Source organism: Siniperca chuatsi, linkage group LG22 (assembly GCF_020085105.1).
Source record: "Siniperca chuatsi isolate FFG_IHB_CAS linkage group LG22, ASM2008510v1, whole genome shotgun sequence".
Taxonomy (NCBI): domain Eukaryota; kingdom Metazoa; phylum Chordata; class Actinopteri; order Centrarchiformes; family Sinipercidae; genus Siniperca; species Siniperca chuatsi.
In genome coordinates this window covers 14,824,668-14,849,459 of record NC_058063.1, presented here as the reverse complement: position 1 = coordinate 14,849,459, position 24,792 = coordinate 14,824,668, and the positions used below count along the sequence as shown (strand labels likewise).

General features: G+C 42.0%; 1 protein-coding gene, 1 long non-coding RNA gene and 8 other non-coding genes across 15 annotated transcripts in view; 2 read left to right on the top strand and 8 right to left on the bottom strand.

Annotated features, from left to right (window-relative positions):
• Positions 1-1,324: 1,324 nt before the first annotated feature.
• trnan-guu lies at positions 1,325-1,401 on the bottom strand. The gene has a single exon. It is a non-coding gene; the product is annotated as a tRNA-Asn (tRNA).
• A 2,462-nt stretch (positions 1,402-3,863) lies between these two features.
• Positions 3,864-3,936, bottom strand: trnan-guu. Its single transcript has one exon. It is a non-coding gene; the product is annotated as a tRNA-Asn (tRNA).
• Positions 3,937-5,142: 1,206 nt separating this feature from the next.
• trnan-guu lies at positions 5,143-5,216 on the bottom strand. The gene has a single exon. It is a non-coding gene; the product is annotated as a tRNA-Asn (tRNA).
• A 2,309-nt stretch (positions 5,217-7,525) lies between these two features.
• Positions 7,526-7,597, bottom strand: trnan-guu. Its single transcript has one exon. It is a non-coding gene; the product is annotated as a tRNA-Asn (tRNA).
• A 1,186-nt stretch (positions 7,598-8,783) lies between these two features.
• trnan-guu lies at positions 8,784-8,857 on the bottom strand. Its single transcript has one exon. It is a non-coding gene; the product is annotated as a tRNA-Asn (tRNA).
• Positions 8,858-9,545: 688 nt separating this feature from the next.
• Positions 9,546-9,619, bottom strand: trnan-guu. Its single transcript has one exon. It is a non-coding gene; the product is annotated as a tRNA-Asn (tRNA).
• Positions 9,620-11,021: 1,402 nt separating this feature from the next.
• Positions 11,022-11,095, bottom strand: trnan-guu. The gene has a single exon. It is a non-coding gene; the product is annotated as a tRNA-Asn (tRNA).
• Positions 11,096-12,366: 1,271 nt separating this feature from the next.
• On the top strand, positions 12,367-12,440 carry trnan-guu. Its single transcript has one exon. It is a non-coding gene; the product is annotated as a tRNA-Asn (tRNA).
• LOC122870645 lies at positions 12,421-19,289 on the bottom strand. 2 transcript variants are annotated; one of them, XR_006376637.1, is made up of 3 exons: positions 19,031-19,285; positions 14,417-15,061; positions 12,421-12,721 (listed from the first exon to the last, which is right to left on the bottom strand). It is a non-coding gene; the product is annotated as an uncharacterized LOC122870645 (long non-coding RNA). The 2 variants fall into 2 exon arrangements; XR_006376636.1 differs by lacking the exon at positions 12,421-12,721 and having other exon boundaries at positions 14,376-15,061; positions 19,031-19,289.
• The window catches only part of chd3 (chromodomain helicase DNA binding protein 3), a 45,068-nt gene continuing 38,387 nt past the window's right edge, over positions 18,112-24,792 (top strand). For 2 of the 5 annotated variants that reach the window (XM_044184976.1, XM_044184975.1), the window contains exons 1-8: positions 18,112-18,520; positions 21,013-21,140; positions 21,222-21,410; positions 21,518-21,645; positions 22,710-22,948; positions 23,355-23,488; positions 23,634-23,763; positions 24,065-24,240. In XM_044184976.1, coding sequence (XP_044040911.1) covers positions 18,358-18,520; positions 21,013-21,140; positions 21,222-21,410; positions 21,518-21,645; positions 22,710-22,948; positions 23,355-23,488; positions 23,634-23,763; positions 24,065-24,240 — 1,287 coding nt within the window. In that variant the 5' untranslated portion in view covers positions 18,112-18,357. The remainder of the gene's footprint in view (positions 18,521-21,012; positions 21,141-21,221; positions 21,411-21,517; positions 21,646-22,709; positions 22,949-23,354; positions 23,489-23,633; positions 23,764-24,064; positions 24,241-24,792) is intronic. The other 3 variants (XM_044184980.1, XM_044184979.1, XM_044184977.1) reach the window with 2 other exon arrangements.

The window sequence follows — 24,792 nt, the reverse complement described above, 5'->3', positions numbered from 1 at the left end:
TATTTTACGTGGAATTTCCTGGTTACTTGTGAATGAATCCCAACGTCCCTGGGTGGGCTCGAACCACCAACCTTTCGGTTAACAGCCGAACGTCCCGCTCGAACCACTAACCGATTGCGCCACAGAGACAGGTGGCATCTGTGGGGTGTGGCCTCAAACTTCAAGCTCCACCCACCGGTATTTGCAATTTGCTTCTAGAAGTCGGGCTGGATAATATGGCAGAAACTTTAATCATGGCATTTTAAATTGAGCATTCATATGCGAAAACAATTATTAAATGGATTATTTCACACTACAATGCAGTGGTAACAGCCGAACGCGCGCTAACCGACTGCGCCAGAGACTGATGTGATCTCCGTGGGTGTGGCCTCAACCCCACCCCACGGTATTTGCTATTTACGTAACTAACGTTTTTGTTAGTAATGTAACTACCGTTAGCTAGGTTGTTGGTTAGCACACTGTCGCCACAGTTGCTGCTGCAAAGCAGTTTGCACTTTGTGTGTTTCCCATTTACAGAGCCAGGGCTGTGTACAAACTGTGGATTTTTTTTCAGCGCACACACTGAACTGACAGCTAGCGGACCGTGAGCAGATATTCGCTTAATTTGACAAAAATACGTGTATTGGATTAGAATGGTACACCCCACCTTTAAGTCCAACTATTTTGGATGCAAGAACATGCTGCTGCTAATGATGTGTCCTATCCATTCTGCCAAAGTGACACATTAAATGCTGGGTTTCTCTGACCCTTATCCCTGATCCCTGATCATGGAAACTAGTTTATTATTTTACGTTATCCCTGATCCCTGATCATCAGAATCAGAAATACTTTATTGATCCTCGAAAGGAAACTCATTGTTACAGTAGCTTGCCTTTACGCCAGTGCACACAGGAGAAAGTACTCAAAAAAAAAATATAATACACTATAAAAACAGGTCAGAAAATAAATTAAGTAACAGGTGGGCATACAGGTGGGTTTACCGGTTGATGATGATAATACAATGTAATAAAATCAGTAATAAGTGATAAGCAGTGGTGCATGTACTGTCAAGTTAAGTGTAGCTTGTTGATATTATTAAGATATTGCACAGCACTAGTGGAGGTATATAATATCAATGTCAATAAATAGGAAAAAACTAAGATGAGAAAACTAAATATTGCACGGAAAAAAAGAGCAGTACACAGAATTTTGCACAAATATTCAAGTATGGCAGAGATGTAATGATCGATGTACAGTTTAGCGCCCTAGGGTCATACAGACTACACATGGAAATTAGTTTGTTATTTTACGTGGAATTTCCTGGTTACTTGTGAATGAATCCCAACGTCCCTGGGTGGGCTCGAACCACCAACCTTTTCGGTTAACAGCCGAACGCGCGCTAACCGATTGCGCCACAGAGACAGGTGGCATCTGTGGGGTGTGGCCTCAAACTTCAAGCTCCACCCACCGGTATTTGCAATTTGCTTCTAGAAGTCGGGCTGGATAATATGGCAGAAACTTTAATCATGGCATTTTAAATTGAGCATTCATATGCCGAAAACAATTATTAAATGGATTATTTCACACTACAATGCAGTGGTAACAGCCGAACGCGCTAACCGATTGCGCCAGAGACTGATGTGATCTCCGTGGGTGTGGCCTCAACCCCACCCACCGGTATTTGCTATTTACGTAACTAACGTTTTTGTTAGTAATGTAACTACCGTTAGCTAGGTTGTTGGTTAGCACACTGTCGCCACAGTTGCTGCTGCAAAGCAGTTTGCACTTTGTGTGTTTCCCATTTACAGAGCCAGGGCTGTGTACAAACTGTGGATTTTTTCAGCGCACACACTGAACTGACAGCTAGCGGACCGTGAGCAGATATTCGCTTAATTTGACAAAAATACGTGTATTGGATTAGAATGGTACACCCCACCTTTAAGTCCAATTATTTTGGATGCAAGAACATACTGCTGCTAATGATGTGTCCTATCCATTCTGCCAAAGTGACACATTAAATGCTGGGTTTCTCTGACCCTTTTTCCTGATCATGGAAACTAGTTTATTATTTTACGTGCCGCTTTCTGGTTACTTGTGCAAATCCCCACGTCCCTGGGTGGGCTCGAACCACCAACCTTTTGGTTAACAGGCAGAAAAATAAGTAACTGGTTTCATCTTACAATGTGTGGCCTCAAACTTCAAGCAGTGGTCCAGACGGTAGCTTTTAATTGCTTTAGTAGGTCAATATCGGGCTGGATGCTATGGCAGAAAACCCAACGGCCCTGGGTGGGCATTCGAACCACAAACCTTTGGGTTAACATGCTGGGTGGCTCGAACACCAAGCGCGTTAACGATTGCGCCACAGAGACAGGTGGCATCTGTGGGGTGTGGCCTCAAACTTCAAGCTCCACCCACCGGTATTTGCAATTTGCTTCTAGAAGTCGGGCTGGATAATATGGCAGAAACTTTAATCATGGCATTTTAAATTGAGCATTCATATGCGAAAACAATTATTAAATGGATTATTTCACACTACAATGCAGTGGTAACAGCCGAACGCGCTAACCGATTGCGCCAGAGACTGATGTGATCTCCGTGGGTGTGGCCTCAACCCCACCCACCGGTATTTGCTATTTACGTAACTAACGTTTTTGTTAGTAATGTAACTACCGTTAGCTAGGTTGTTGGTTAGCACACTGTCGCCACAGTTGCTGCTGCAAAGCAGTTTGCACTTTGTGTGTTTCCCATTTACAGAGCCAGGGCTGTGTACAAACTGTGGATTTTTTCAGCGCACACACTGAACTGACAGCTAGCGGACCGTGAGCAGATATTCGCTTAATTTGACAAAAATACGTGTATTGGATTAGAATGGTACACCCCACCTTTAAGTCCAACTATTTTGGATGCAAGAACATACTGCTGCTAATGATGTGTCCTATCCATTCTGCCAAAGTGACACATTAAATGCTGGGTTTCTCTGACCCTTATCCCTGATCCCTGATCATGGAAACTAGTTTATTATTTTACGTTATCCCTGATCCCTGATCATCAGAATCAGAAATACTTTATTGATCCTCGAAAGGAAACTCATTGTTACAGTAGCTTGCCTTTACGTCAGTGCACACAGGAGAAAGTACTCGAAAAAAATATAATACACTATAAAAACAGGTCAGAAAATAAATTAAGTAACAGGTGGGCATACAGGTGGGTTTACGGTTGATGATGATAATACAATGTAATAAAATCAGTAATAAGTGATAAGCAGTGGTGCATGTACTGTCAAGTTAAGTGTAGCTTGTTGATATTATTAAGATATTGCACAGCACTAGTGGAGGTATATAATATCAATGTCAATAAATAGGAAAAAACTAAGATGAGAAAAACACGGAAAAAGAGCAGTACACAGAATTTTGCACAAATATTCAAGTATGGCAGAGATGTAATGATCGATGTACAGTTTAGCAGCTTTTCTCTGACCCTTTTCCTGATCATGGAAACTAGTTTATTATTTTACGTGCCGTTTCCTGGTTACTTTGCGCAAATCCCCACGTCCCTGGGTGGGCTCGAACCACCAACCTTTTGGTTAAATGCTGGTTTCTCTTATAAGTGATAAGCAGTGGAGATGTACTGTCAAGTTAAGTGTAGCTTGTTGTACATTAAGATTTGCACAGCACTAGCCCTAGGGTCAATAAATAGGAAAAAACTAAGATGAAAACTAAATATTGCACGGAAAAAAAGAGCAGTACACAGAATTGTGGCCTCAAAATTCAAGTATCCACCCACAGAAATGTAATGATCGAAGTCGGGCTGATAATATGGCAGAAACTTTAATCATGGAAATTAGTTTAAATTTGAGCATTCATGGTTACTTGTGAATGAATTAACGTCCCTGGGTGGGCTCGAACCACCAACCTTTGGTTAACAGCCGAACGCGCTAACCGATTGCGCCACAGAGACAGTTGGCATCTGTGGGGGTGTGGCCTCAAACTTCAAGCTCCACCCACCGGTATTTGCAATTTGCTTCTAGAAGTCGGGCTGGATAATATGGCAGAAACTTTAATCATGGCATTTTAAATTGAGCATTCATATGCCGAAAACAATTATTAAATGGATTATTTCACACTACAATGCAGTGGTAACAGCCGAACGCGCTAACCGATTGCGCCAGAGACTGATGTGATCTCCGTGGGTGTGGCCTCAACCCCACCCACCGGTATTTGCTATTTACGTAACTAACGTTTTTGTTAGTAATGTAACTACCGTTAGCTAGGTTGTTGGTTAGCACACTGTCGCCACAGTTGCTGCTGCAAAGCAGTTTGCACTTTGTGTGTTTCCCATTTACAGAGCCAGGGCTGTGTACAAACTGTGGATTTTTTTCAGCGCACACACTGAACTGACAGCTAGCGGACCGTGAGCAGATATTCGCTTAATTTGACAAAAATACGTGTATTGGATTAGAATGGTACACCCCACCTTTAAGTCCAATTATTTTGGATGCAAGAACATACTGCTGCTAATGATGTGTCCTATCCATTCTGCCAAAGTGACACATTAAATGCTGGGTTTCTGCTCCCTGATCCCTGATCATGGAAACTAGTTTATTATTTTTACCTTATCCCTGATCCCTGATCATCAGAATCAGAAATACTATTGATTCGAAAGGAAACTCATTGTTACAGTAGCTTGCCTTTACGCCAGTGCACACAGGAGAAAGTACTCAAAAAAATATAATACACTATAAAAACAGGTCAGAAAATAAATTAAGTAACAGGTGGGCATACAGGTGGGTTTACCGGTTGATGATGATAATACAATGTAATAAAATCAGTAATAAGTGATAAGCAGTGGTGCATGTACTGTCAAGTTATGTAGCTTGTTGATATTATTAAGATATTGCACAGCAGACAGAGGTATATAATATCAATGTCAATAAATAGGAAAAAACTAAGATGAGAAAGCTAAACCCACACGGTAAAAGCAAGCAGTACACAGAATTTCGGGCTGGATTCAAGTATGGCAGAAATGTAATGATGGCATGTACAGTTTAGCGCTCCTAGGGTCATACAGACTACACATGGAAATTAGTTTGTTATTTTACGTGGAATTCATATGACTACACAAAACAATTATTAAATGGGAATTTCCTGGTTACTTGTGAATGAATGCCCCTGGGTGGGCTCGAACCACCAACCTTTCAGTTAACAGCCGAACGCGCTAACCGATTGCGCCACAGAGACAGTTGGCATCTGTGGGGTGTGGCCTCAAACTTCAAGCTCCACCCACCGGTATTTGCAATTTGCTTCTAGAAGTCGGGCTGGATAATATGGCAGAAACTTTAATCATGGCATTTTAAATTGAGCATTCATATGCGAAAACAATTATTAAATGGATTATTTCACACTACAATGCAGTGGTAACAGCCGAACGCGCTAACCGATTGCGCCAGAGACTGATGTGATCTCCGTGGGTGTGGCCTCAACCCCACCCACGGTATTTGCTATTTACGTAACTAACGTTTTTGTTAGTAATGTAACTACCGTTAGCTAGGTTGTTGGTTAGCACACTGTCGCCACAGTTGCTGCTGCAAAGCAGTTTGCACTTTGTGTGTTTCCCATTTACAGAGCCAGGGCTGTGTACAAACTGTGGATTTTTTTCAGCGCACACACTGAACTGACAGCTAGCGGACCGTGAGCAGATATTCGCTTAATTTGACAAAAATACGTGTATTGGATTAGAATGGTACACCCCACCTTTAAGTCCAATTATTTTGGATGCAAGAACATACTGCTGCTAATGATGTGTCCTATCCATTCTGCCAAAGTGACACATTAAATGCTGGGTTTCTCTGACCCTTATCCTTTCCTGATCATGGAAACTAGTTTATTATTTTACGTATCCCTTTCCTGGTTACTTGTGCGCAAATCCCACGTCCCTGGGTATTGCTCGAACCACCAACCTTTTTGTTACATGTAGCTTGCTCTTACCCAGTGACACAGGAGAAACCAGTTAAAAAATATAATACACTAGAAAACTGGTTGAAAATAAACAAAGTAACAGGTGGGCATACAGGTGGGTTTACGGTTGATGATGATAATACAATGTAATAAAATCAGTAATAAGTGATAAGCAGTGGTGCATGTACTGTCAAGTTAGGTGTAGCTTGTTCAAACTTCAAGCTCCACCCACCGGTATTTGCAATTTGTCTTCTAGAAGTCGGGCTGGATAATATGGCAGAAACTTTAATCATGGCATTTTAAATTGAGCATTCATATGCACATGGAAACAATTATTAAATGGATTATTTCACACTACAATGCAGTGGTAACAGCCGAACGCGCTAACCGATTGCGCCACAGAGACAGTTGGCATCTGTGGGGGTGTGGCCTCAAACTTCAAGCTCCACCCACCGGTATTTGCAATTTGCTTCTAGAAGTCGGGCTGGATAATATGGCAGAAACTTTAATCATGGCATTTTAAATTGAGCATTCATATGCCGAAAACAATTATTAAATGGATTATTTCACACTACAATGCAGTGGTAACAGCCGAACGCGCTAACCGATTGCGCCAGAGACTGATGTGATCTCCGTGGGTGTGGCCTCAACCCCACCCACCGGTATTTGCTATTTACGTAACTAACGTTTTTGTTAGTAATGTAACTACCGTTAGCTAGGTTGTTGGTTAGCACACTGTCGCCACAGTTGCTGCTGCAAAGCAGTTTGCACTTTGTGTGTTTCCCATTTACAGAGCCAGGGCTGTGTACAAACTGTGGATTTTTTTTCAGCGCACACACTGAACTGACAGCTAGCGGACCGTGAGCAGATATTCGCTTAATTTGACAAAAATACGTGTATTGGATTAGAATGGTACACCCCACCTTTAAGTCCAACTATTTTGGATGCAAGAACATGCTGCTGCTAATGATGTGTCCTATCCATTCTGCCAAAGTGACACATTAAATGCTGGGTTTCTCTGACCCTTATCCCTGATCCCTGATCATGGAAACTAGTTTATTATTTTACGTTATCCCTGATCCCTGATCATCAGAATCAGAAATACTTTATTGATCCTCGAAAGGAAACTCATTGTTACAGTCCCTGCCTTTACGTCAGTGCACACAGGAGAAAGTACTCGAAAAAAATATAATACACTAAAAAAACAGAAAATAAATTAAGTAACAGGTGGGCATACAGGTGGGTTTACCGGTTGATGATGATAATACAATGTAATAAAATCAGTAATAAGTGATAAGCAGTGGTGCATGTACTGTCAAGTTAAGTGTAGCTTGTTGATATTATTAAGATATTGCACAGCACTAGTGGAGGTATATAATATCAATGTCAATAAATAGGAAAAAACTAAGATGAGAAAACTAAATATTGCACGGGAAAAAGAGCAGTACACAGAATTTTGCACAAATATTCAAGTATGGCAGAGATGTAATGATCGATGTACAGTTTAGCGCCCTAGGGTCATACAGACTACACATGGAAATTAGTTTGTTATTTTACGTGGAATTTCCTGGTTACTTGTGAATGAATCCCAACGTCCCTGGGTGGGCTCGAACCACCAACCTTTGGTTAACAGCCGAACGCGCTAACGCTTGCGCCACAGAGACAGGTGGCATCTGTGGCGGTGTGGCCTCAAACTTCAAGCTCCACCCACCGGTATTTGCAATTTGCTTCTAGAAGTCGGGCTGGATAATATGGCAGAAACTTTAATCATGGCATTTTAAATTGAGCATTCATATGCGAAAACAATTATTAAATGGATTATTTCACACTACAATGCAGTGGTAACAGCCGAACGCGCTAACCGATTGCGCCAGAGACTGATGTGATCTCCGTGGGTGTGGCCTCAACCCCACCCACCGGTATTTGCTATTTACGTAACTAACGTTTTTGTTAGTAATGTAACTACCGTTAGCTAGGTTGTTGGTTAGCACACTGTCGCCACAGTTGCTGCTGCAAAGCAGTTTGCACTTTGTGTGTTTCCCATTTACAGAGCCAGGGCTGTGTACAAACTGTGGATTTTTTTTCAGCGCACACACTGAACTGACAGCTAGCGGACCGTGAGCAGATATTCGCTTAATTTGACAAAAATACGTGTATTGGATTAGAATGGTACACCCCACCTTTAAGTCCAACTATTTTGGATGCAAGAACATGCTGCTGCTAATGATGTGTCCTATCCATTCTGCCAAAGTGACACATTAAATGCTGGGTTTCTCTGACCCTTATCCCTGATCCCTGATCATGGAAACTAGTTTATTATTTTACGTTATCCCTGATCCCTGATCATCAGAATCAGAAATACTTTATTGATCCTCGAAAGGAAACTCATTGTTACAGTAGCTTGCCTTTACGTCAGTGCACACAGGAGAAAGTACTCGAAAAAAATATAATACACTATAAAAACAGAAAATAAATTAAGTAACAGGTGGGCATACAGGTGGGTTTACCGGTTGATGATGATAATACAATGTAATAAAATCAGTAATAAGTGATAAGCAGTGGTGCATGTACTGTCAAGTTAAGTGTAGCTTGTTGATATTATTAAGATATTGCACAGCACTAGTGGAGGTATATAATATCAATGTCAATAAATAGGAAAAAACTAAGATGAGAAAACTAAATATTGCACGGAAAAAAGAGCAGTACACAGCATTTTGCACAAATATTCAAGTATGGCAGAGATGTAATGATCGATGTACAGTTTAGCGCCCTAGGGTCATACAGACTACACATGGAAATTAGTTTGTTATTTTACGTGGAATTTCCTGGTTACTTGTGAATGAATCCCAACGTCCCTGGGTGGGCTCGAACCACCAACCTTTCGGTTAACAGCCGAACGCGCTAACCGATTGCGCCACAGAGACAGGTGGCATCTGTGGGGTGTGGCCTCAAACTTCAAGCTCCACCCACCGGTATTTGCAATTTGCTTCTAGAAGTCGGGCTGGATAATATGGCAGAAACTTTAATCATGGCATTTTAAATTGAGCATTCATATGCGAAAACAATTATTAAATGGATTATTTCACACTACAATGCAGTGGTAACAGCCGAACGCGCTAACCGATTGCGCCAGAGACTGATGTGATCTCCGTGGGTGTGGCCTCAACCCCACCCACCGGTATTTGCTATTTACGTAACTAACGTTTTTGTTAGTAATGTAACTACCGTTAGCTAGGTTGTTGGTTAGCACACTGTCGCCACAGTTGCTGCTGCAAAGCAGTTTGCACTTTGTGTGTTTCCCATTTACAGAGCCAGGGCTGTGTACAAACTGTGGATTTTTTTTCAGCGCACACACTGAACTGACAGCTAGCGGACCGTGAGCAGATATTCGCTTAATTTGACAAAAATACGTGTATTGGATTAGAATGGTACACCCCACCTTTAAGTCCAATTATTTTGGATGCAAGAACATATTGCTGCTAATGATGTGTCCTATCCATTCTGCCAAAGTGACACATTAAATGCTGGGTTTCTCTGACCCTTTTTCCTGATCATGGAAACTAGTTTATTATTTTACGTGCCGTTTTCTGGTTACTTGTGCGCAAATCCCCACGTCCCTGGGTGGGCTCGAACCACCAACCTTTCGGTTAACAGCCGAACGCGCTAACCGATTGCGCCACAGAGACAGGTGGCATCTGTGGGGGTGTGGCCTCAAACTTCAAGCTCCACCCACCGGTATTTGCAATTTGCTTCTAGAAGTCGGGCTGGATAATATGGCAGAAACTTTAATCATGGCATTTTAAATTGAGCATTCATATGCCGAAAACAATTATTAAATGGATTATTTCACACTACAATGCAGTGGTAACAGCCGAACGCGCTAACCGATTGCGCCACAGAGACAGTTGGCATCTGTGGGGGTGTGGCCTCAAACTTCAAGCTCCACCCACCGGTATTTGCAATTTGCTTCTAGAAGTCGGGCTGGATAATATGGCAGAAACTTTAATCATGGCATTTTAAATTGAGCATTCATATGCCGAAAACAATTATTAAATGGATTATTTCACACTACAATGCAGTGGTAACAGCCGAACGCGCTAACCGATTGCGCCAGAGACTGATGTGATCTCCGTGGGTGTGGCCTCAACCCCACCCACCGGTATTTGCTATTTACGTAACTAACGTTTTTGTTAGTAATGTAACTACCGTTAGCTAGGTTGTTGGTTAGCACACTGTCGCCACAGTTGCTGCTGCAAAGCAGTTTGCACTTTGTGTGTTTCCCATTTACAGAGCCAGGGCTGTGTACAAACTGTGGATTTTTTTTCAGCGCACACACTGAACTGACAGCTAGCGGACCGTGAACAGATATTCGCTTAATTTGACAAAAATACGTGTATTGGATTAGAATGGTACACCCCACCTTTAAGTCCAACTATTTTGGATGCAAGAACATGCTGCTGCTAATGATGTGTCCTATCCATTCTGCCAAAGTGACACATTAAATGCTGGGTTTCTCTGACCCTTATCCCTGATCCCTGATCATGGAAACTAGTTTATTATTTTACGTTATCCCTGATCCCTGATCATCAGAATCAGAAATACTTTATTGATCCTCGAAAGGAAACTCATTGTTACAGTAGCTTGCCTTTACGTCAGTGCACACAGGAGAAAGTACTCGAAAAAATATAATACACTATAAAAACAGAAAATAAATTAAGTAACAGGTGGGCATACAGGTGGGTTTACGGTTGATGATGATAATACAATGTAATAAAATCAGTAATAAGTGATAAGCAGTGGTGCATGTACTGTCAAGTTAAGTGTAGCTTGTTGATATTATTAAGATATTGCACAGCACTAGTGGAGGTATATAATATCAATGTCAATAAATAGGAAAAAACTAAGATGAGAAAACTAAATATTGCACGGAAAAAAGAGCAGTACACAGAATTTTGCACAAATATTCAAGTATGGCAGAGATGTAATGATCGATGTACAGTTTAGCGCCCTAGGGTCATACAGACTACACATGGAAATTAGTTTGTTATTTTACGTGGAATTTCCTGGTTACTTGTGAATGAATCCCAACGTCCCTGGGTGGGCTCGAACCACCAACCTTTCGGTTAACAGCCGAACGCGCTAACCGATTGCGCCACAGAGACAGATGGCATCTGTGGGGGTGTGGCCTCAAACTTCAAGCTCCACCCACCGGTATTTGCAATTTGCTTCTAGAAGTCGGGCTGGATAATATGGCAGAAACTTTAATCATGGCATTTTAAATTGAGCATTCATATGCGAAAACAATTATTAAATGGATTATTTCACACTACAATGCAGTGGTAACAGCGAACGCGCTAACCGATTGCGCCAGAGACTGATGTGATCTCCGTGGGTGTGGCCTCAACCCCACCCACCGGTATTTGCTATTTACGTAACTAACGTTTTTGTTAGTAATGTAACTACCGTTAGCTAGGTTGTTGGTTAGCACACTGTCGCCACAGTTGCTGCTGCAAAGCAGTTTGCACTTTGTGTGTTTCCCATTTACAGAGCCAGGGCTGTGTACAAACTGTGGATTTTTTTTCAGCGCACACACTGAACTGACAGCTAGCGGACCGTGAGCAGATATTCGCTTAATTTGACAAAAATACGTGTATTGGATTAGAATGGTACACCCCACCTTTAAGTCCAACTATTTTGGATGCAAGAACATGCTGCTGCTAATGATGTGTCCTATCCATTCTGCCAAAGTGACACATTAAATGCTGGGTTTCTCTGACCCTTATCCCTGATCCCTGATCATGGAAACTAGTTTATTATTTTACGTTATCCCTGATCCCTGATCATCAGAATCAGAAATACTTTATTGATCCTCGAAAGGAAACTCATTGTTACAGTAGCTTGCCTTTACGCCAGTGCACACAGGAGAAAGTACTCAAAAAAAAATATAATACACTATAAAAACAGAAAATAAATTAAGTAACAGGTGGGCATACAGGTGGGTTTACCGGTTGATGATGATAATACAATGTAATAAAATCAGTAATAAGTGATAAGCAGTGGTGCATGTACTGTCAAGTTAAGTGTAGCTTGTTGATATTATTAAGATATTGCACAGCACTAGTGGAGGTATATAATATCAATGTCAATAAATAGGAAAAAACTAAGATGAGAAAACTAAATATTGCACGGAAAAAAGAGCAGTACACAGTGTGTGCGCTGAAAAAAAATCCACAGTTTGTACACAGCCCTGGCTCTGTAAATGGGAAACACACAAAGTGCAAACTGCTTTGCAGCAGCAACTGTGGCGACAGTGTGCTAACCAACAACCTAGCTAACGGTAGTTACATTACTAACAAAAACGTTAGTTACGTAAATAGCAAATACCGGTGGGTGGGGCTTGAAGATTGAGGCCACACCCATACACATCGCATCTGTCTCTGTGGCGCAATCGGTTAGCGCGTTCGGCTGTTAACCGAAAGGTTGGTGGTTCGAGCCCACCCAGGGACGTGTTTTTTTTTTTTCATGTGTAAAAGGTTCAGGAAGCCATGTTAGCAGCATTATAGCGCCAATACATTAAGAATAAGCCAGTTTTGGTTTAAAAATACAATTAGAGGAATGGGTGAAACCGCAGAAATAGCAAATACAGGTGGGTGGGGCTTAAATGGTAAATTGGTGGAATGTACTTACATAGCGCCTTTCTAGTCATCCAACCACTCAAAGGCGTAGGTCTTGGCCTCGAGTGGGCGTGCTCCCAATCTTCATACCTCGCCCTCTTCTACAAGTCGGACCTGCGCAATATGTAAGAAACTATAATCATGGTGTGAATGACTGTCAGGTCAGTCTTTCATTCATGGTAAGTAGGTGTGGGTTTTTTGAAGCTGTGAGGCCGAGAACCTGTATAGCCGAATTGCAGAATCTCACTCGCCAGATTCTCACTCACCTCACAAATGGTGTTACCGTGGTACATGTAAATTAGCATAATATGTTGTAGAACTTAAGTGGCAAGCGCTCTTTAAAACTGCGTAGTTTTGTATTAACATTGAATGCCATGATCTTTTAACCAAAAATGTGAGTATTGATTGGTCAAAAGAATCAATCAATGAATATGTTTTTAGCTATACTCCAGATTCACCCATGTGTTTTTAACATCTTGTTTCCTCAGGCTCTTAGGAGGGATTAATGTTAAGAGGTGGGACTCCTAGATATGAATTAACACCTTGACATCACAATGTTACAGCTGGAGGTGAGTAGCATATAGCATGTATATCATGCAAACATTGCCTTTTTGTTTATCATTAGGGCAGTGGTTTAAAATCTTTTTTGGCATGTTATCCCTTAACACGAAGCAATGTCTACTTGTGACCTCGTCACAGGTATATGTCTGTTTTTAGTGACCAGTTTAACCAAAGTTTAACCAGTTTTATATGATTAGGCCTCAATAGGTAAAATTATTCAGTAATTTACAGGGTGAAAAAAATTGAGGAAAAATCTAAAAATTAACAGAATATTGTGTTTCTGTTTTCCTATCCTGTTAATCATCTCAGGACCCCTCAGATTTATCTTAGTGAGGGGGTTAGAGTTACTTGGGGGTCCCGACTCTCAGGTTGAGAACCACTGCATTAAAGCACTCTCACTATTTTAGCTTTTAATGTGTGAGTAAAATGTTTTTCAGTAGTCTTTAGGCAAATCAGGTGGCTGTTTGATATCTCACCTCAGGTGTGAATCCTTGTCCAGGTTGATTTGACATATTGAATTTGAAATGTATTATGGTCCTAAATAATTATACAATTAAACAAAACAACACAACATAAAAGAATTTCTATAGACCAAATAAACAGCTTATTACCACTACCGTTCTTACCGTATATTACCCACTTGGTATCAAAAGAAACAGTTCACAAAAAGTTGTAATATCCTCACCATACTAATGTCAAAATGGTATTGGATCATACAATGTAATATTTTTTCAATAAATTATTTTTAAACATTTTGTAAACTTTTGCAAAGTGTGCTACACGTTTGAAGTTCCTCACCAAAAGTGTCCCACAAATTCATCTCTTTTAACTCCACATAATGTATGTGGACACCTGATTGTGCATTTTTGGGGTGTTTTAGGGGAATTTACATCTGTATTTAGAGATGCCCATGTGTGAACAGATTACCTAAAACAAATCTTTGCACCAAAAACTAACTAAAGCTGAGAATAGACAGGGCTCTGGTAGATGGCTGCAGATGGCCACTGTTTGACTTTGACTGAACATGATCACCTCTTTGCCCTTTAAATTCTGTTCTGTGTATGGATGGACTTTGTAGACAATAATTCTGGATTCTAAAACACTCATGAAACTCCTTCAGAAGCTTCAGGTCTCAAAGGGCAAAAGACCCATAATTTGAATGTATTAACTGGCTCATGCAAGACTAAACACAAAAAGAATATGTCACACTTTCACTCACAACACTTTATTGGGATGTGTAAAGCTTACTTTTTCTCCGCTGCATGAATGTTATTTAGGCATTATCTTCTGTTCGGGTTGCCTCGGTTCAGACAGCTCTGCTTTGAATGGAGCACAGGAGCCGGTGTCACACTGCATAAAATCTGGGTTAGCTAAAGCGCAGCACCCAGGGGAGGCGCGTTTCCCTCTCATCCTCATCATGTCTCCCTGCCAAACGGACACGGGGGATAGTCACAGCACAGTAGTGCAGTGTGTCAGGGCCTGTGGCATATGAGAGAGCCCTGGCTAGTTTCACCCTCTTTTTTGTTTTGTTTGCAGATGCATAATGAGACACATGCACAGTCATGACACACACACATGGATGTTGTGGGTGAGGATATATAGACTACACACACAGATGCATATAGAAACACACACACATGCTGCAACCGTCTCGCTAGCCACCCAATCTGTTAACAGCAGGCACCTCAATGGCCAGAGGCTTGGGAGGGGGGGCTCCAGTCACACACTCAGACGCATTTTCCCTACACAGATGCACACACATCTCCTCCCCCTGTGTGTCTTGCATTGCACCGTGTCTCTCTTGGCAGATGTGGTCGTTGAATCAGGCACTAACAAATTCCTCTCTTCTCATTTGTGGGCGCGGGGGAAGCTGAGCTGGAGTGGTTCAGGCACCTGTTGCAGCAGAGAGAGGCAGACGAGGCGTAATTGAAATGCTTGTTTACACGATAGCCAGTTATTGGTGTAAAAGCCGCAGCTGACAGAGTAACACACGCAGGCAGAATGCAGAGAGGATAAACAACAAACGATGCTTCGCACAGTGTTGGCAGTGAGGCAGGCTGGGCTGTCACCTTCTGTCACATGCTTGTCGCTGCTCTCTTTTTTCTTGTCGAAATATCTTGAAAACTTGGTTCAAACAATATCACATGACATGGCACTCTCACTCATAACATAATCACAAATTTGCATATTTGTTACATAACTCCAAATTTGTTGGGAACGCGCTTTAGTTAATTTTAGATTTTGTGGGTTAAATTATTTTGTTTAAGGATACAATAAGGTTTTGGCTTATTCTTAGTAAATACCAAAGTATAGTACCAGCTTGCAGTAGTATTTGCATTGCATAAATATCTTAAAAATTAAGACACAGAACTTGTTACAATACTTACATTTTTGCAATAACTTCAGGCTTGTAGCTCTATGACCAGCTGTGTCCAATTAACTGATTGTTTCATTGATTGATGCAGTGACTGGCATGACATGATTATGCCGTAAAAAGCAGTTTAGGCCTTGTGTGTACATATTAAAGTAAAACATACTTTAATTGTAGTTGCAGTGGATTCTAAACTTTAAAAAAAAAATTCTTAGGGAATGAATATAAGAAATATAAGAAATGAATTATGAGTAAATCCAAAACATTTTAACAGCCACATTTTTGAATGAGGCACTTCGGTTTTGACAGTAGTTGAGATACTTGAATTTTAATCAAACATTTTGATAATTAACTTTTTGGAGGACACACTGAATGAGTCCCTCCTGCTGTATCTTACAACTCAGCTTCACCTGTAAACACAACAGTTAAGAGCAACATGCTGAGCATCCTCAAAAACACACCTTTTTCACAGCAGACATTTTGACATATAGTAAGGAAAGCATAGGTGTTACTAATAACACTGCCACTGGCTCTGTTCTATTCAAGTGTCCCAGTAAGCCACGACAGTGAGCCAGCATGCACAAAACCAGGATCCTGAAACTGAAGCAGCTTGATGAAGTTTACCCATAATTAATTAATGTTATTATTTACACTTGTGCTTTTCCTACTGTGACATGTTAAATTGTCTTCTGTGAAAAAGACCTATTAACCTTGTGCTGACATGAAAGTCATCAGTAAATAAAATTTTACCAAAAAACTCCAAACACAGTCCACTTACTAGCTTTTTCCTGAGGTTTCAACACATCTCACAGTTATTGATGTTAGATTTGTGTACGAACCGTTCTTTTTGAACAACTCATTGTTTTTGAACAACTCTTAAAGAGGAACGAGTTAACTCGATTCGCAAACAAAGTGAATCCAAAATCCTGCTTCTAAATGGTGCTTGCGCAGTTGTGCATAAGAACCAGGTTGACTTCGGAAGTTAACTTGTTCGTTCTGCACACCGAAGAACAAGTGAGAGCCGCTGCTCAGCGACAGACTCGTTCACCGAGCTAACCCAGTAGCACGAAGCACACACCCACTGAGCCGAAGAACGAGTTGTTCACAAGTACAAACCCACGCTGAGCTGGGAAGATAGTTAGAGCCTTTTCCTTATTAAAAAAAAAAAAACAGAACCAAAAGAGTCGTTCATGAGTTGGTTCGCTAGTGGCGGGTGAACAAAACAAACAGAGTTACTTAAAAGAACTGATCTTCTCATCACTACTCACAGTCTTCTGGTTTGCTCTGAAGCTGTTAGATGTAATTTAAAGCTCCAGAAACACCTAGTAAGTGGACCTTTTGTTAAGATTTATTTTCCTACTATTTTCAAGGTCCAGAATGAACTTTCAGCTCAAGTGAATTCAATATTTATGAACTGTGCTTATTGTCACCTGTGACCAAAGATGCTTTAGGGGAATTCATGGGATTAAAGGCCTCTTGCTACTAATAAATGAACCTTTGCTGCATCGAGGAAATACATTCAGTCATTATGAGAAATATGATTATTGCATTGTTGTCACTGACTCATTTTGCTGCTTTTTTATTTTTTAAGTGAATAAATGCAATAAAATGAGTTGAATTCAACGAAATCAAAGCCTTATGAATCGTTAAACTCCATTCATTTTTAACATGGCTTTCTTTTTGCGTAAAATGTTAGAAGCTCATCAGGATGCAGATGTTTCAATCCAGTGCGGATCATTTTTCATATTTTATCTCTAGCGGTGTCACAGTTTCTCCCGTCTGACCCCTATTTTGTTGAGAGGTTTGAATGTGAAAGGCAAATCAAAATTCCTTTTGTCAAAACAAAAGTGCCCTGAGCAGCCACTGAGGGCTGGATGGGATGTAGGGATTCCCATGGCCTTACTGCCATCCAGCTGACACAGCCTGCTGCTTCTTATTTTACAGTAAGTGTTCACAAAATCTCTTGTGTTTGCCTTATACCTCTGTATTAGAGATGGATTATGCACTTTGAGCTGTTTAATATGGTGGTTTATGAAGGGGGAAATATAGTTAGCATGTTCTGAATTGTTTTCATCCCCACCACAAGTAGTTAATTTTTAAGCAATACAATCTGATGTAAGTCTGGGCATGGCTGCGGCAGATTTTCCCAACCCCCCTCTCTCAATCCCTCCCCAGCACTCACACACACACACACACACACACACACACACACACACAACCCTGCTGCTGTTCCAAAATACTTTTTTATACAACGGTGGGGGCGCCGGAGAATATAAGGTGGCCATATTTGATAGATTTGTGTCGGGCTCTGCAATGCAGAAAGCGAGAGTTGTTGCGTGTGATCTTGCAAATGACAGTGACACCAGGCGAGTCTGTCGGATTCGTGACTGATCCGGACTTGGGGGGAGAGAGAGAGAGAGAGAGAGAGTGGGGGCACACAGAAAAGAAACAAACAAGTAACAATGTAACTTACATGCAGTCACACACCCCTTTTTCTTGTAACAATGTGTACGTTTTTAAGGAGGGAGGGGGCGCGCAGAGGGAGAAAGAGAGCCGGGGAGAGAAAGAGAAAGGAGGAGGGGGGTGCGTTCTGAAATAATATAGTCAGCCATTTTTTATGTAAGGGGATTTTTTCTTATTGGGGGGGTTGTTAAAAAATAAATATAAGAGGGCGGCCATCTTTGTTGCTCTGCCTAGTGTAAAATATTTCAAAACGCCCCCCACTTTTTTCTGTGCCGATTTGAATATTAAATAAATATACATTCGGGCAAGAGTACGCTTTTTTGAATACAAGGACGGATCCAATGACAGGAATATAATGTCCTCTCCTCTCCGGTCCTGTGAGGAAGACGAGGGCATGGTGGTTAATTCCGAGGGAGGAGATTTTGATGAAGAAGACGACGACGGAGACCTAGACGAGAACGCAAGCGACATAAACTCGCCGGCGGCGCCTCGGGAAACTGCAACACCAGCCGCGCCAGGTACAGTACAGAAAACTGGCGGACAAAGTCGGGAGCGCGCTCACGAAATAAAAACACACTTACTCGCAATGAAATGTGGGAGAAAGGGCATGTTGGAAGTACCCGAAAGCCGCAGTTTGTGCACCAGATATGTGCTTCTCCAGGTCTAGTACGGTACAGTAGAGACCAGCGAGGACTCGGGTGCGCGCATACAAAATAGAAACATACTTACTAGTCCAGATTTTTTTCACGTTTCACCTCCTAAAACCGCTATAGCTATAACCCTTTGTTATTGCACCTATATGTTGCTGTAGGTGCCATATTTGCGGCTGGCTGCAAAAAGACGAGAGAGCGCGCTTTGAAAACAAACACAAACACAACTCTCCAGTTTGCAACAAAATGCTCAAATAAAAACACACAGCCGGCCAGAAGTGTTTCTGTGGTGGTGTTGTTGTTGCGGTCTATGTGCTCATTTTCTCCCACTCCGCTTCCTCTTCACCTCAAGCTCATCCAAACAAAGTTTAAACTAACTTGCCACAGCTGCTTTTCGTCGCAAGCTCACTTTCTCCACCATCAAAACTTGCTGCTCGTGTGTCCCTTAAATCCCATTTGACAGCTCCCAGACATGCATGACATGTAAATGAGCTCGGTCTGCAGGGTAATACTGTCGCCCTGAAGGGTAAAGAAAGCTCACGGCAAGAAAGGCTGGCGAAAACATGGACTCCTCCTGGCCGGAGGCTATATAGGCTATATTTGATACCCATCAAGGGAGGAGATGATGCGTTTTGCTGTGCAGACCTGAAAGCTGGCTGATAGTGTCAAATGGTGGTGCCAGACAGAAACTTGTCCCCCTACTCCATTGTCTCTATGACAGGTCAAAATAGGACACTGCTGCTGCTGCATGCTGCTCACTCACAGGCCAGAAAGGTGTTTGTTTAGCTCCCTCTGGTAGCTTAGCATACTAATTAGCTGAGTAACATCTTTATCAAGTATTTTTACTCAACAGGAGTAAACAAGAACAGGAGTTGCGCCCCTCAGCAGCATATCCAGAATTGATCTTGTCAAAACGATGATTGACTGAATGCATGACATTCTGGAAGTTTCTGTGACAGTGGAGCTGCATAAGCTTGCAGTGAAAGTAACGGGTGCAGAAAGTAGTGGCAGGTTAACCACACTGCAATAGTAGAAGTAAAAAAAAAAATAGCAGTGCAGCAGCCTTAAGGTTGCTTTTTTCCCCCATAAAAGGCAAATAATAACTTAATATTTTGGTTTGGATGCAATGCAGATGTAAGAGAAAAAACATAAAAGTCAGAGTGCAGATGTCATAAGGGAGAAAATATGAGATCACTCCATATAAACGGGACACAAATATGAATATTACAGTAGTCATCCGGTGCATTGTCTTTAGACCTAATTAGCTCGACTCCGGACCTGCCGCCATGCCGTGCCAGACAGATAAATTAGTGTCGAGCTTCCCGACGAGGACCTTAACCCCCTTACGACCTCTAGCAACAGTGGTCGGGGTCCCGGTGTGGGAATTGCACAGCGGGGAAGAAGTCGTTCCAGTTCACCGCACCGTCCCGCTGGCGGCCTCTGAATCACCGAGCCCTGCGTGCGTGCTGCCGCCGCCCCCGGCGTGTCTTTGGCGGCTGCGCGCTGCACCGATACGCGGGCAGGGGGCTGGTTGTTGGACGGGGTGGGAGTGAGCAGGAGGAGGTGGTGGGGGGGGGCTGTTGCTGCTGCTGGTGGGAGCGCTCACCAACAAAGGCAGGCAGACAATAAAATCCGTCAAAATGCAGCCTATCAAACAGACTGGTTGCATGGCGGAGACCGCAGCTCATACTTTGGTTCTGCTTTAATGCTTTGCTGCATTTTCTCTTTTGAAGCTGAGGCTGCTGCTGTTCCTCTGTGTCTTTCCGTCCTTCCTTCTCTACTTCAAGCCAGGTCAGGTTGCAGGTTAAATTGCTTTCCCTGTGGTTGTGATATTGCACAAGTACCATGGGGAATAACTGACCTGATATTTTCACATCATTTGCTCCCTGAAAGATACAGTCATGTATTTTCGATGTACTGTGGCTGGGAGTCTTATATGATATTAGACAGGAGGGAGGTTTTTAAATATTTGTATTCCCTTGAATCAAAACTTTTTAAAAAATATAATAACACAAGATTTTTTAAATTCTGTTTTTACACATCAGGACACCAGAGATAGTTTGTTTAAAAAGGTGTCGGTCATACTTTTGAATCACCATAAACAAATGATCCCTATGCTATGGAACCACCAAGCTGTCCGGTCTACTTACAGCCCTTCTGACAAACTGTATCTAACTTAGCATGTGTGACAGTTCAAACAGAGGTCAGAGGTAGCTGAATCATGCAGCTTTTGCTGTGTTCAATTATGTTCAGCGGGGATTAGCCGGGTGTTGGGAAGCATTTGAGAAGATTATTGTTCATCTGATTCTGATAGCTGTCTTTCTTTCACGCTTCACTCTCTCCTCTGCTTTTCCTCCCAGACGAAGAGGCAGAGATATCAGACAGAGAGGTCCCGTGCAGGAAGAAAGGGCGACCGAAGAAAAAGAAGGACACAAAGAAGAAAGACAAAGAGGGGAAACCTGTTAAAACAAAAAAACGCAAGAAGATTGTAAGTTTGTTAAGCTGTCATGCTTTGGATGTTTTTTACTTTCTTGACTACATTACACCGTCTTTATTTTCTCCTCTTCAGGACAGCGATGTAGAGAGAGACTCAGAAAGAGAAAGAGACTACGGCGAGAACTCCGACAGCGTAGCCAGCGACTATGGATCAGGAGAGAAAAAGAAAAAGAAGAAACATAAAGAAAGGAAGGAGAAGAAAACCAAGAAGAAGAAAAAAGACGATGGGGACCGGGACAGCAGTCAGGAGGAAACAACAAAAGTAAAGAATAAAAAAAAAAAAAATTTAAAAGCACCTAAGTAATCTTTGACAAGTCCACCCTTGTTTGACTTATTATCTTTCTGTTCTGTTTGGTGGTTTCTTCTCAGCAACCAATAGAGCAGAAGACCTCGGCCCAGCTGGCGAAGGAGTGGGGTCTGGAGGATGTTGATCATACCTTCACAGAGGAGGACTACAGGGAACTCACCAACTACAAAGCCTTCAGCCAGTTCATGAGGTACAGTATTTCTCTCGTTTCCACATGGTGTTGACGTGGACTGCTGGCTGTAGCTGTTGGTAAAATCAAGACATGCAAACATCACATCCATATACAGTGTTTTTCAATTTGCAAGGCAAGTACCTTTGGCATAGTGATGGAGTTATAGCCATGTTATGTTGAATCTCACATCCCATTCTTATTTTCAAAAAAGCCTGTTTGTGTTTAAGTTCCACTTTTAATGTAGCAAGATGTGGTGTTAAATGTCACTTATTAGCTGGTTTTGACAGTTTTCATGATTTGATTGTTAAATATGCTGTTGCTCAGAACAGGATTAAGTCGGTGAGTTGCTGAGTGGAAACAATTGTGGATTGAAACCTTACAAACTGATTGGAAGGAATTCAGGAATTAAAGGAAAGTTTTGCTGCTATTTGGATGTTGTTGTAATCGCTATAGTGCTACAGAACTGTTCATAATGACGTTTCAAGACTCTCGTTGTCATGTAGACCAGCCTCCCTCTGCACTGGCAGCACCATTCAACAACAATTGACACAGATACAGGTGGCGTGGGTTGAAAACAAGAGCACAAGTACTACTACTTGCCTCTGTCTTCCTCTGGCAGCTGTGTCTTTATCTACTGTAGTTGTGCTTTTCAGGCAGCAGTGTTGTCAGTGTGTCGGTGGCAGCCTGAGCCTCGGCCTCTGTGGCTGACTCATACCTGCATCGACTCTGATAACATGAAGTAATCCATAATGTCCGCTGCATGTCCGTGTTGGGAAGTTATTTGGCTGTCTCAACTCCACTAGCAGATTGAGCAGTAGTGGAAAACTAAACTCCCTGAAGTTCTTTTACCAAATGACTACAATATATCAATAACTTTTGCAAATACTACAGATTTTATATACAGACCATTCCTGTGACTTATACATATAAATATAACTGACAGTCAGCAAAAATTAAAACATGATTAGATAACAAAGTATACTGAAAAAGTCTTATGCCACAGCTCTTAGATTTCTGGGTTTTGCCTGTATGGTTTCTCTCCCCAAAGCATTTTTAAATTATCCCTAACCTCTCGCCCCCAGGCCAATGATAGCCAAGAAGAATCCTAAGATCCCCATGTCAAAGATGATGACCATCCTGGGGGCCAAGTGGAGGGAGTTCAGCTCTAACAACCCCTTCAAGGGCAACGCTGCCGCTGTTGCGGCAGCCGCTGCAGCTGCTGCGATCGCTGTCGCCGAGCAGGTCTCCGCAGCAACCGCCTCACCTGAGCCGCCACCGCAGCCGCCACCAATCAGAAAGGCCAAGACGAAAGAGGGCAAAGGTCAGTGATCGGCTTCAGACCTGTAGCCTTCCTCTCCCTGCACCCCTTTAGCTTTTGTGTCAGTTTGTAATCCAGTAAAGCATACAGAGTAGTAAAATTAAGCAGATGTACACACATTTCACCGATATGATAAGTGTGTTAAATAGTTGGAATGTAGGAAAATAGTTTCCAGTAAAAACTGACCCTTGATAAAACCGAGTGATAAAATAACAATAATCACATGCTGATGTCTTGTGAACAGCTGTTGTTAGCTTACATTGTGGTTTACATGCTAATACAAGACAATAAACTAAGTGTGCCTTGGGTCACAAACATTTTATTTACTCTTCCTCCTTTGTTAATACAGTATACACACTACGTTGTCATTCTTTTATGTCAAATGTTACATATGATCTTATTCATTCAGGCCCTGGCTATAAGAAGCGCAGTAAAAGTCCTCGAGTCCCAGACAAGAAAAAGGCTGCAGCAAAGGCTAAAAAGATGGCACCCATTCGTATCAAACTATCACCTATAGGTGCCAAGAGGAAGAAGAGTTGCTCAGTGAGTACAAAGCTTCTACGTGCCACCTCTCTTTCTTCATTCCAACTTCTTCTTTTTCCTGTTTATTACCCGTGTACCCCCTTTTTCTTTCTTCCTTTCTGTCTTTCACTCCACTTTCTTGACTCTCTCTCTTGTTCTCTGTCAGAGCGAGGATATGGATGAGGATGAGTCTGAGCAGGAGGACTCCAGCGTTCACAGCTCCTCGGTTCGCTCCGACAGCTCGGGCCGTGTCAAGAAGAACAAGCGAGGACGGCCTGCCAAGAAGAAGAAGAAAAGTAAGCAAAAGCTGCCTGTTATATGTACAGTATATAATTATACATGATATACAGTCTAGCATGTCCAATTCTATTGCAAGACTCCACTGTTAAGTTTACTTAATCTTCTTAAAATGCAACAGAAAGTGCTTCTCCTGCTTTTTGAGTTGTATTTCAGACTGAGAATATATTATGATATGCTAATTGCTTTAATTTATATGTTTTCAGTCAGATTTTTTTAAATGAAAAAAAAAACAACCACATTTTCAGACATGTTTCAGACATTTCTGTCTTTCTACCCGTGTTGTCTCGCACCCTCCAGTCCCAGGAGAAGAGGAGGGGGACGGCTATGAGACTGATCATCAGGACTACTGTGAGGTGTGTCAGCAGGGTGGAGAGATCATCCTGTGTGACACTTGTCCTCGAGCTTACCACCTTGTCTGCCTTGAGCCCGAGCTGGACAAGGCCCCCGAGGGCAAGTGGAGCTGCCCGCACTGCGTGAGTACAGCTGCACAAGAATGCGTCCGTTCCTGCTTTCTGTGTATGATTTAGCGTAGCATCCTTGTTTGCATATTTATCTCCAAGTGACATGTCTACTTGGCAAACCTGAGTGAAAAAAACCCAGTTAAAAGTGGTTTGTTTTTACTTGCTTGGAGCGCCAGATGATCAAATCTCACAAATCTCAGACGAAAGATGGCTGCATTCAGACACACACAATCCTTCCCAGACAAAGACAGATACCTGAAGTGGTCCTGTGGGTGTAGATCTGTTCAGTAATGTCACAAATAAAACCAATTTTTTTTTTGGGTTACCACGATACAGTAAACCGTTTTGTCTCCATACTGAAACAAGTTAGGTTAGTCAACTCAGGTAAGGTGAACTGTATCAGCACTTCAAGAAAGCCAGTTTAAAACTGCTGACTCGGTAGCTACCAGTGGAAAAAGAAAACCAAACTGTTGACCAATCTTTAAAGCCACTATGTGTAGAACTTTATGTGATTATTGCATCATTCACTTTATTCTGATGGCTTTTTGTGTGTTGAAAGCTGAG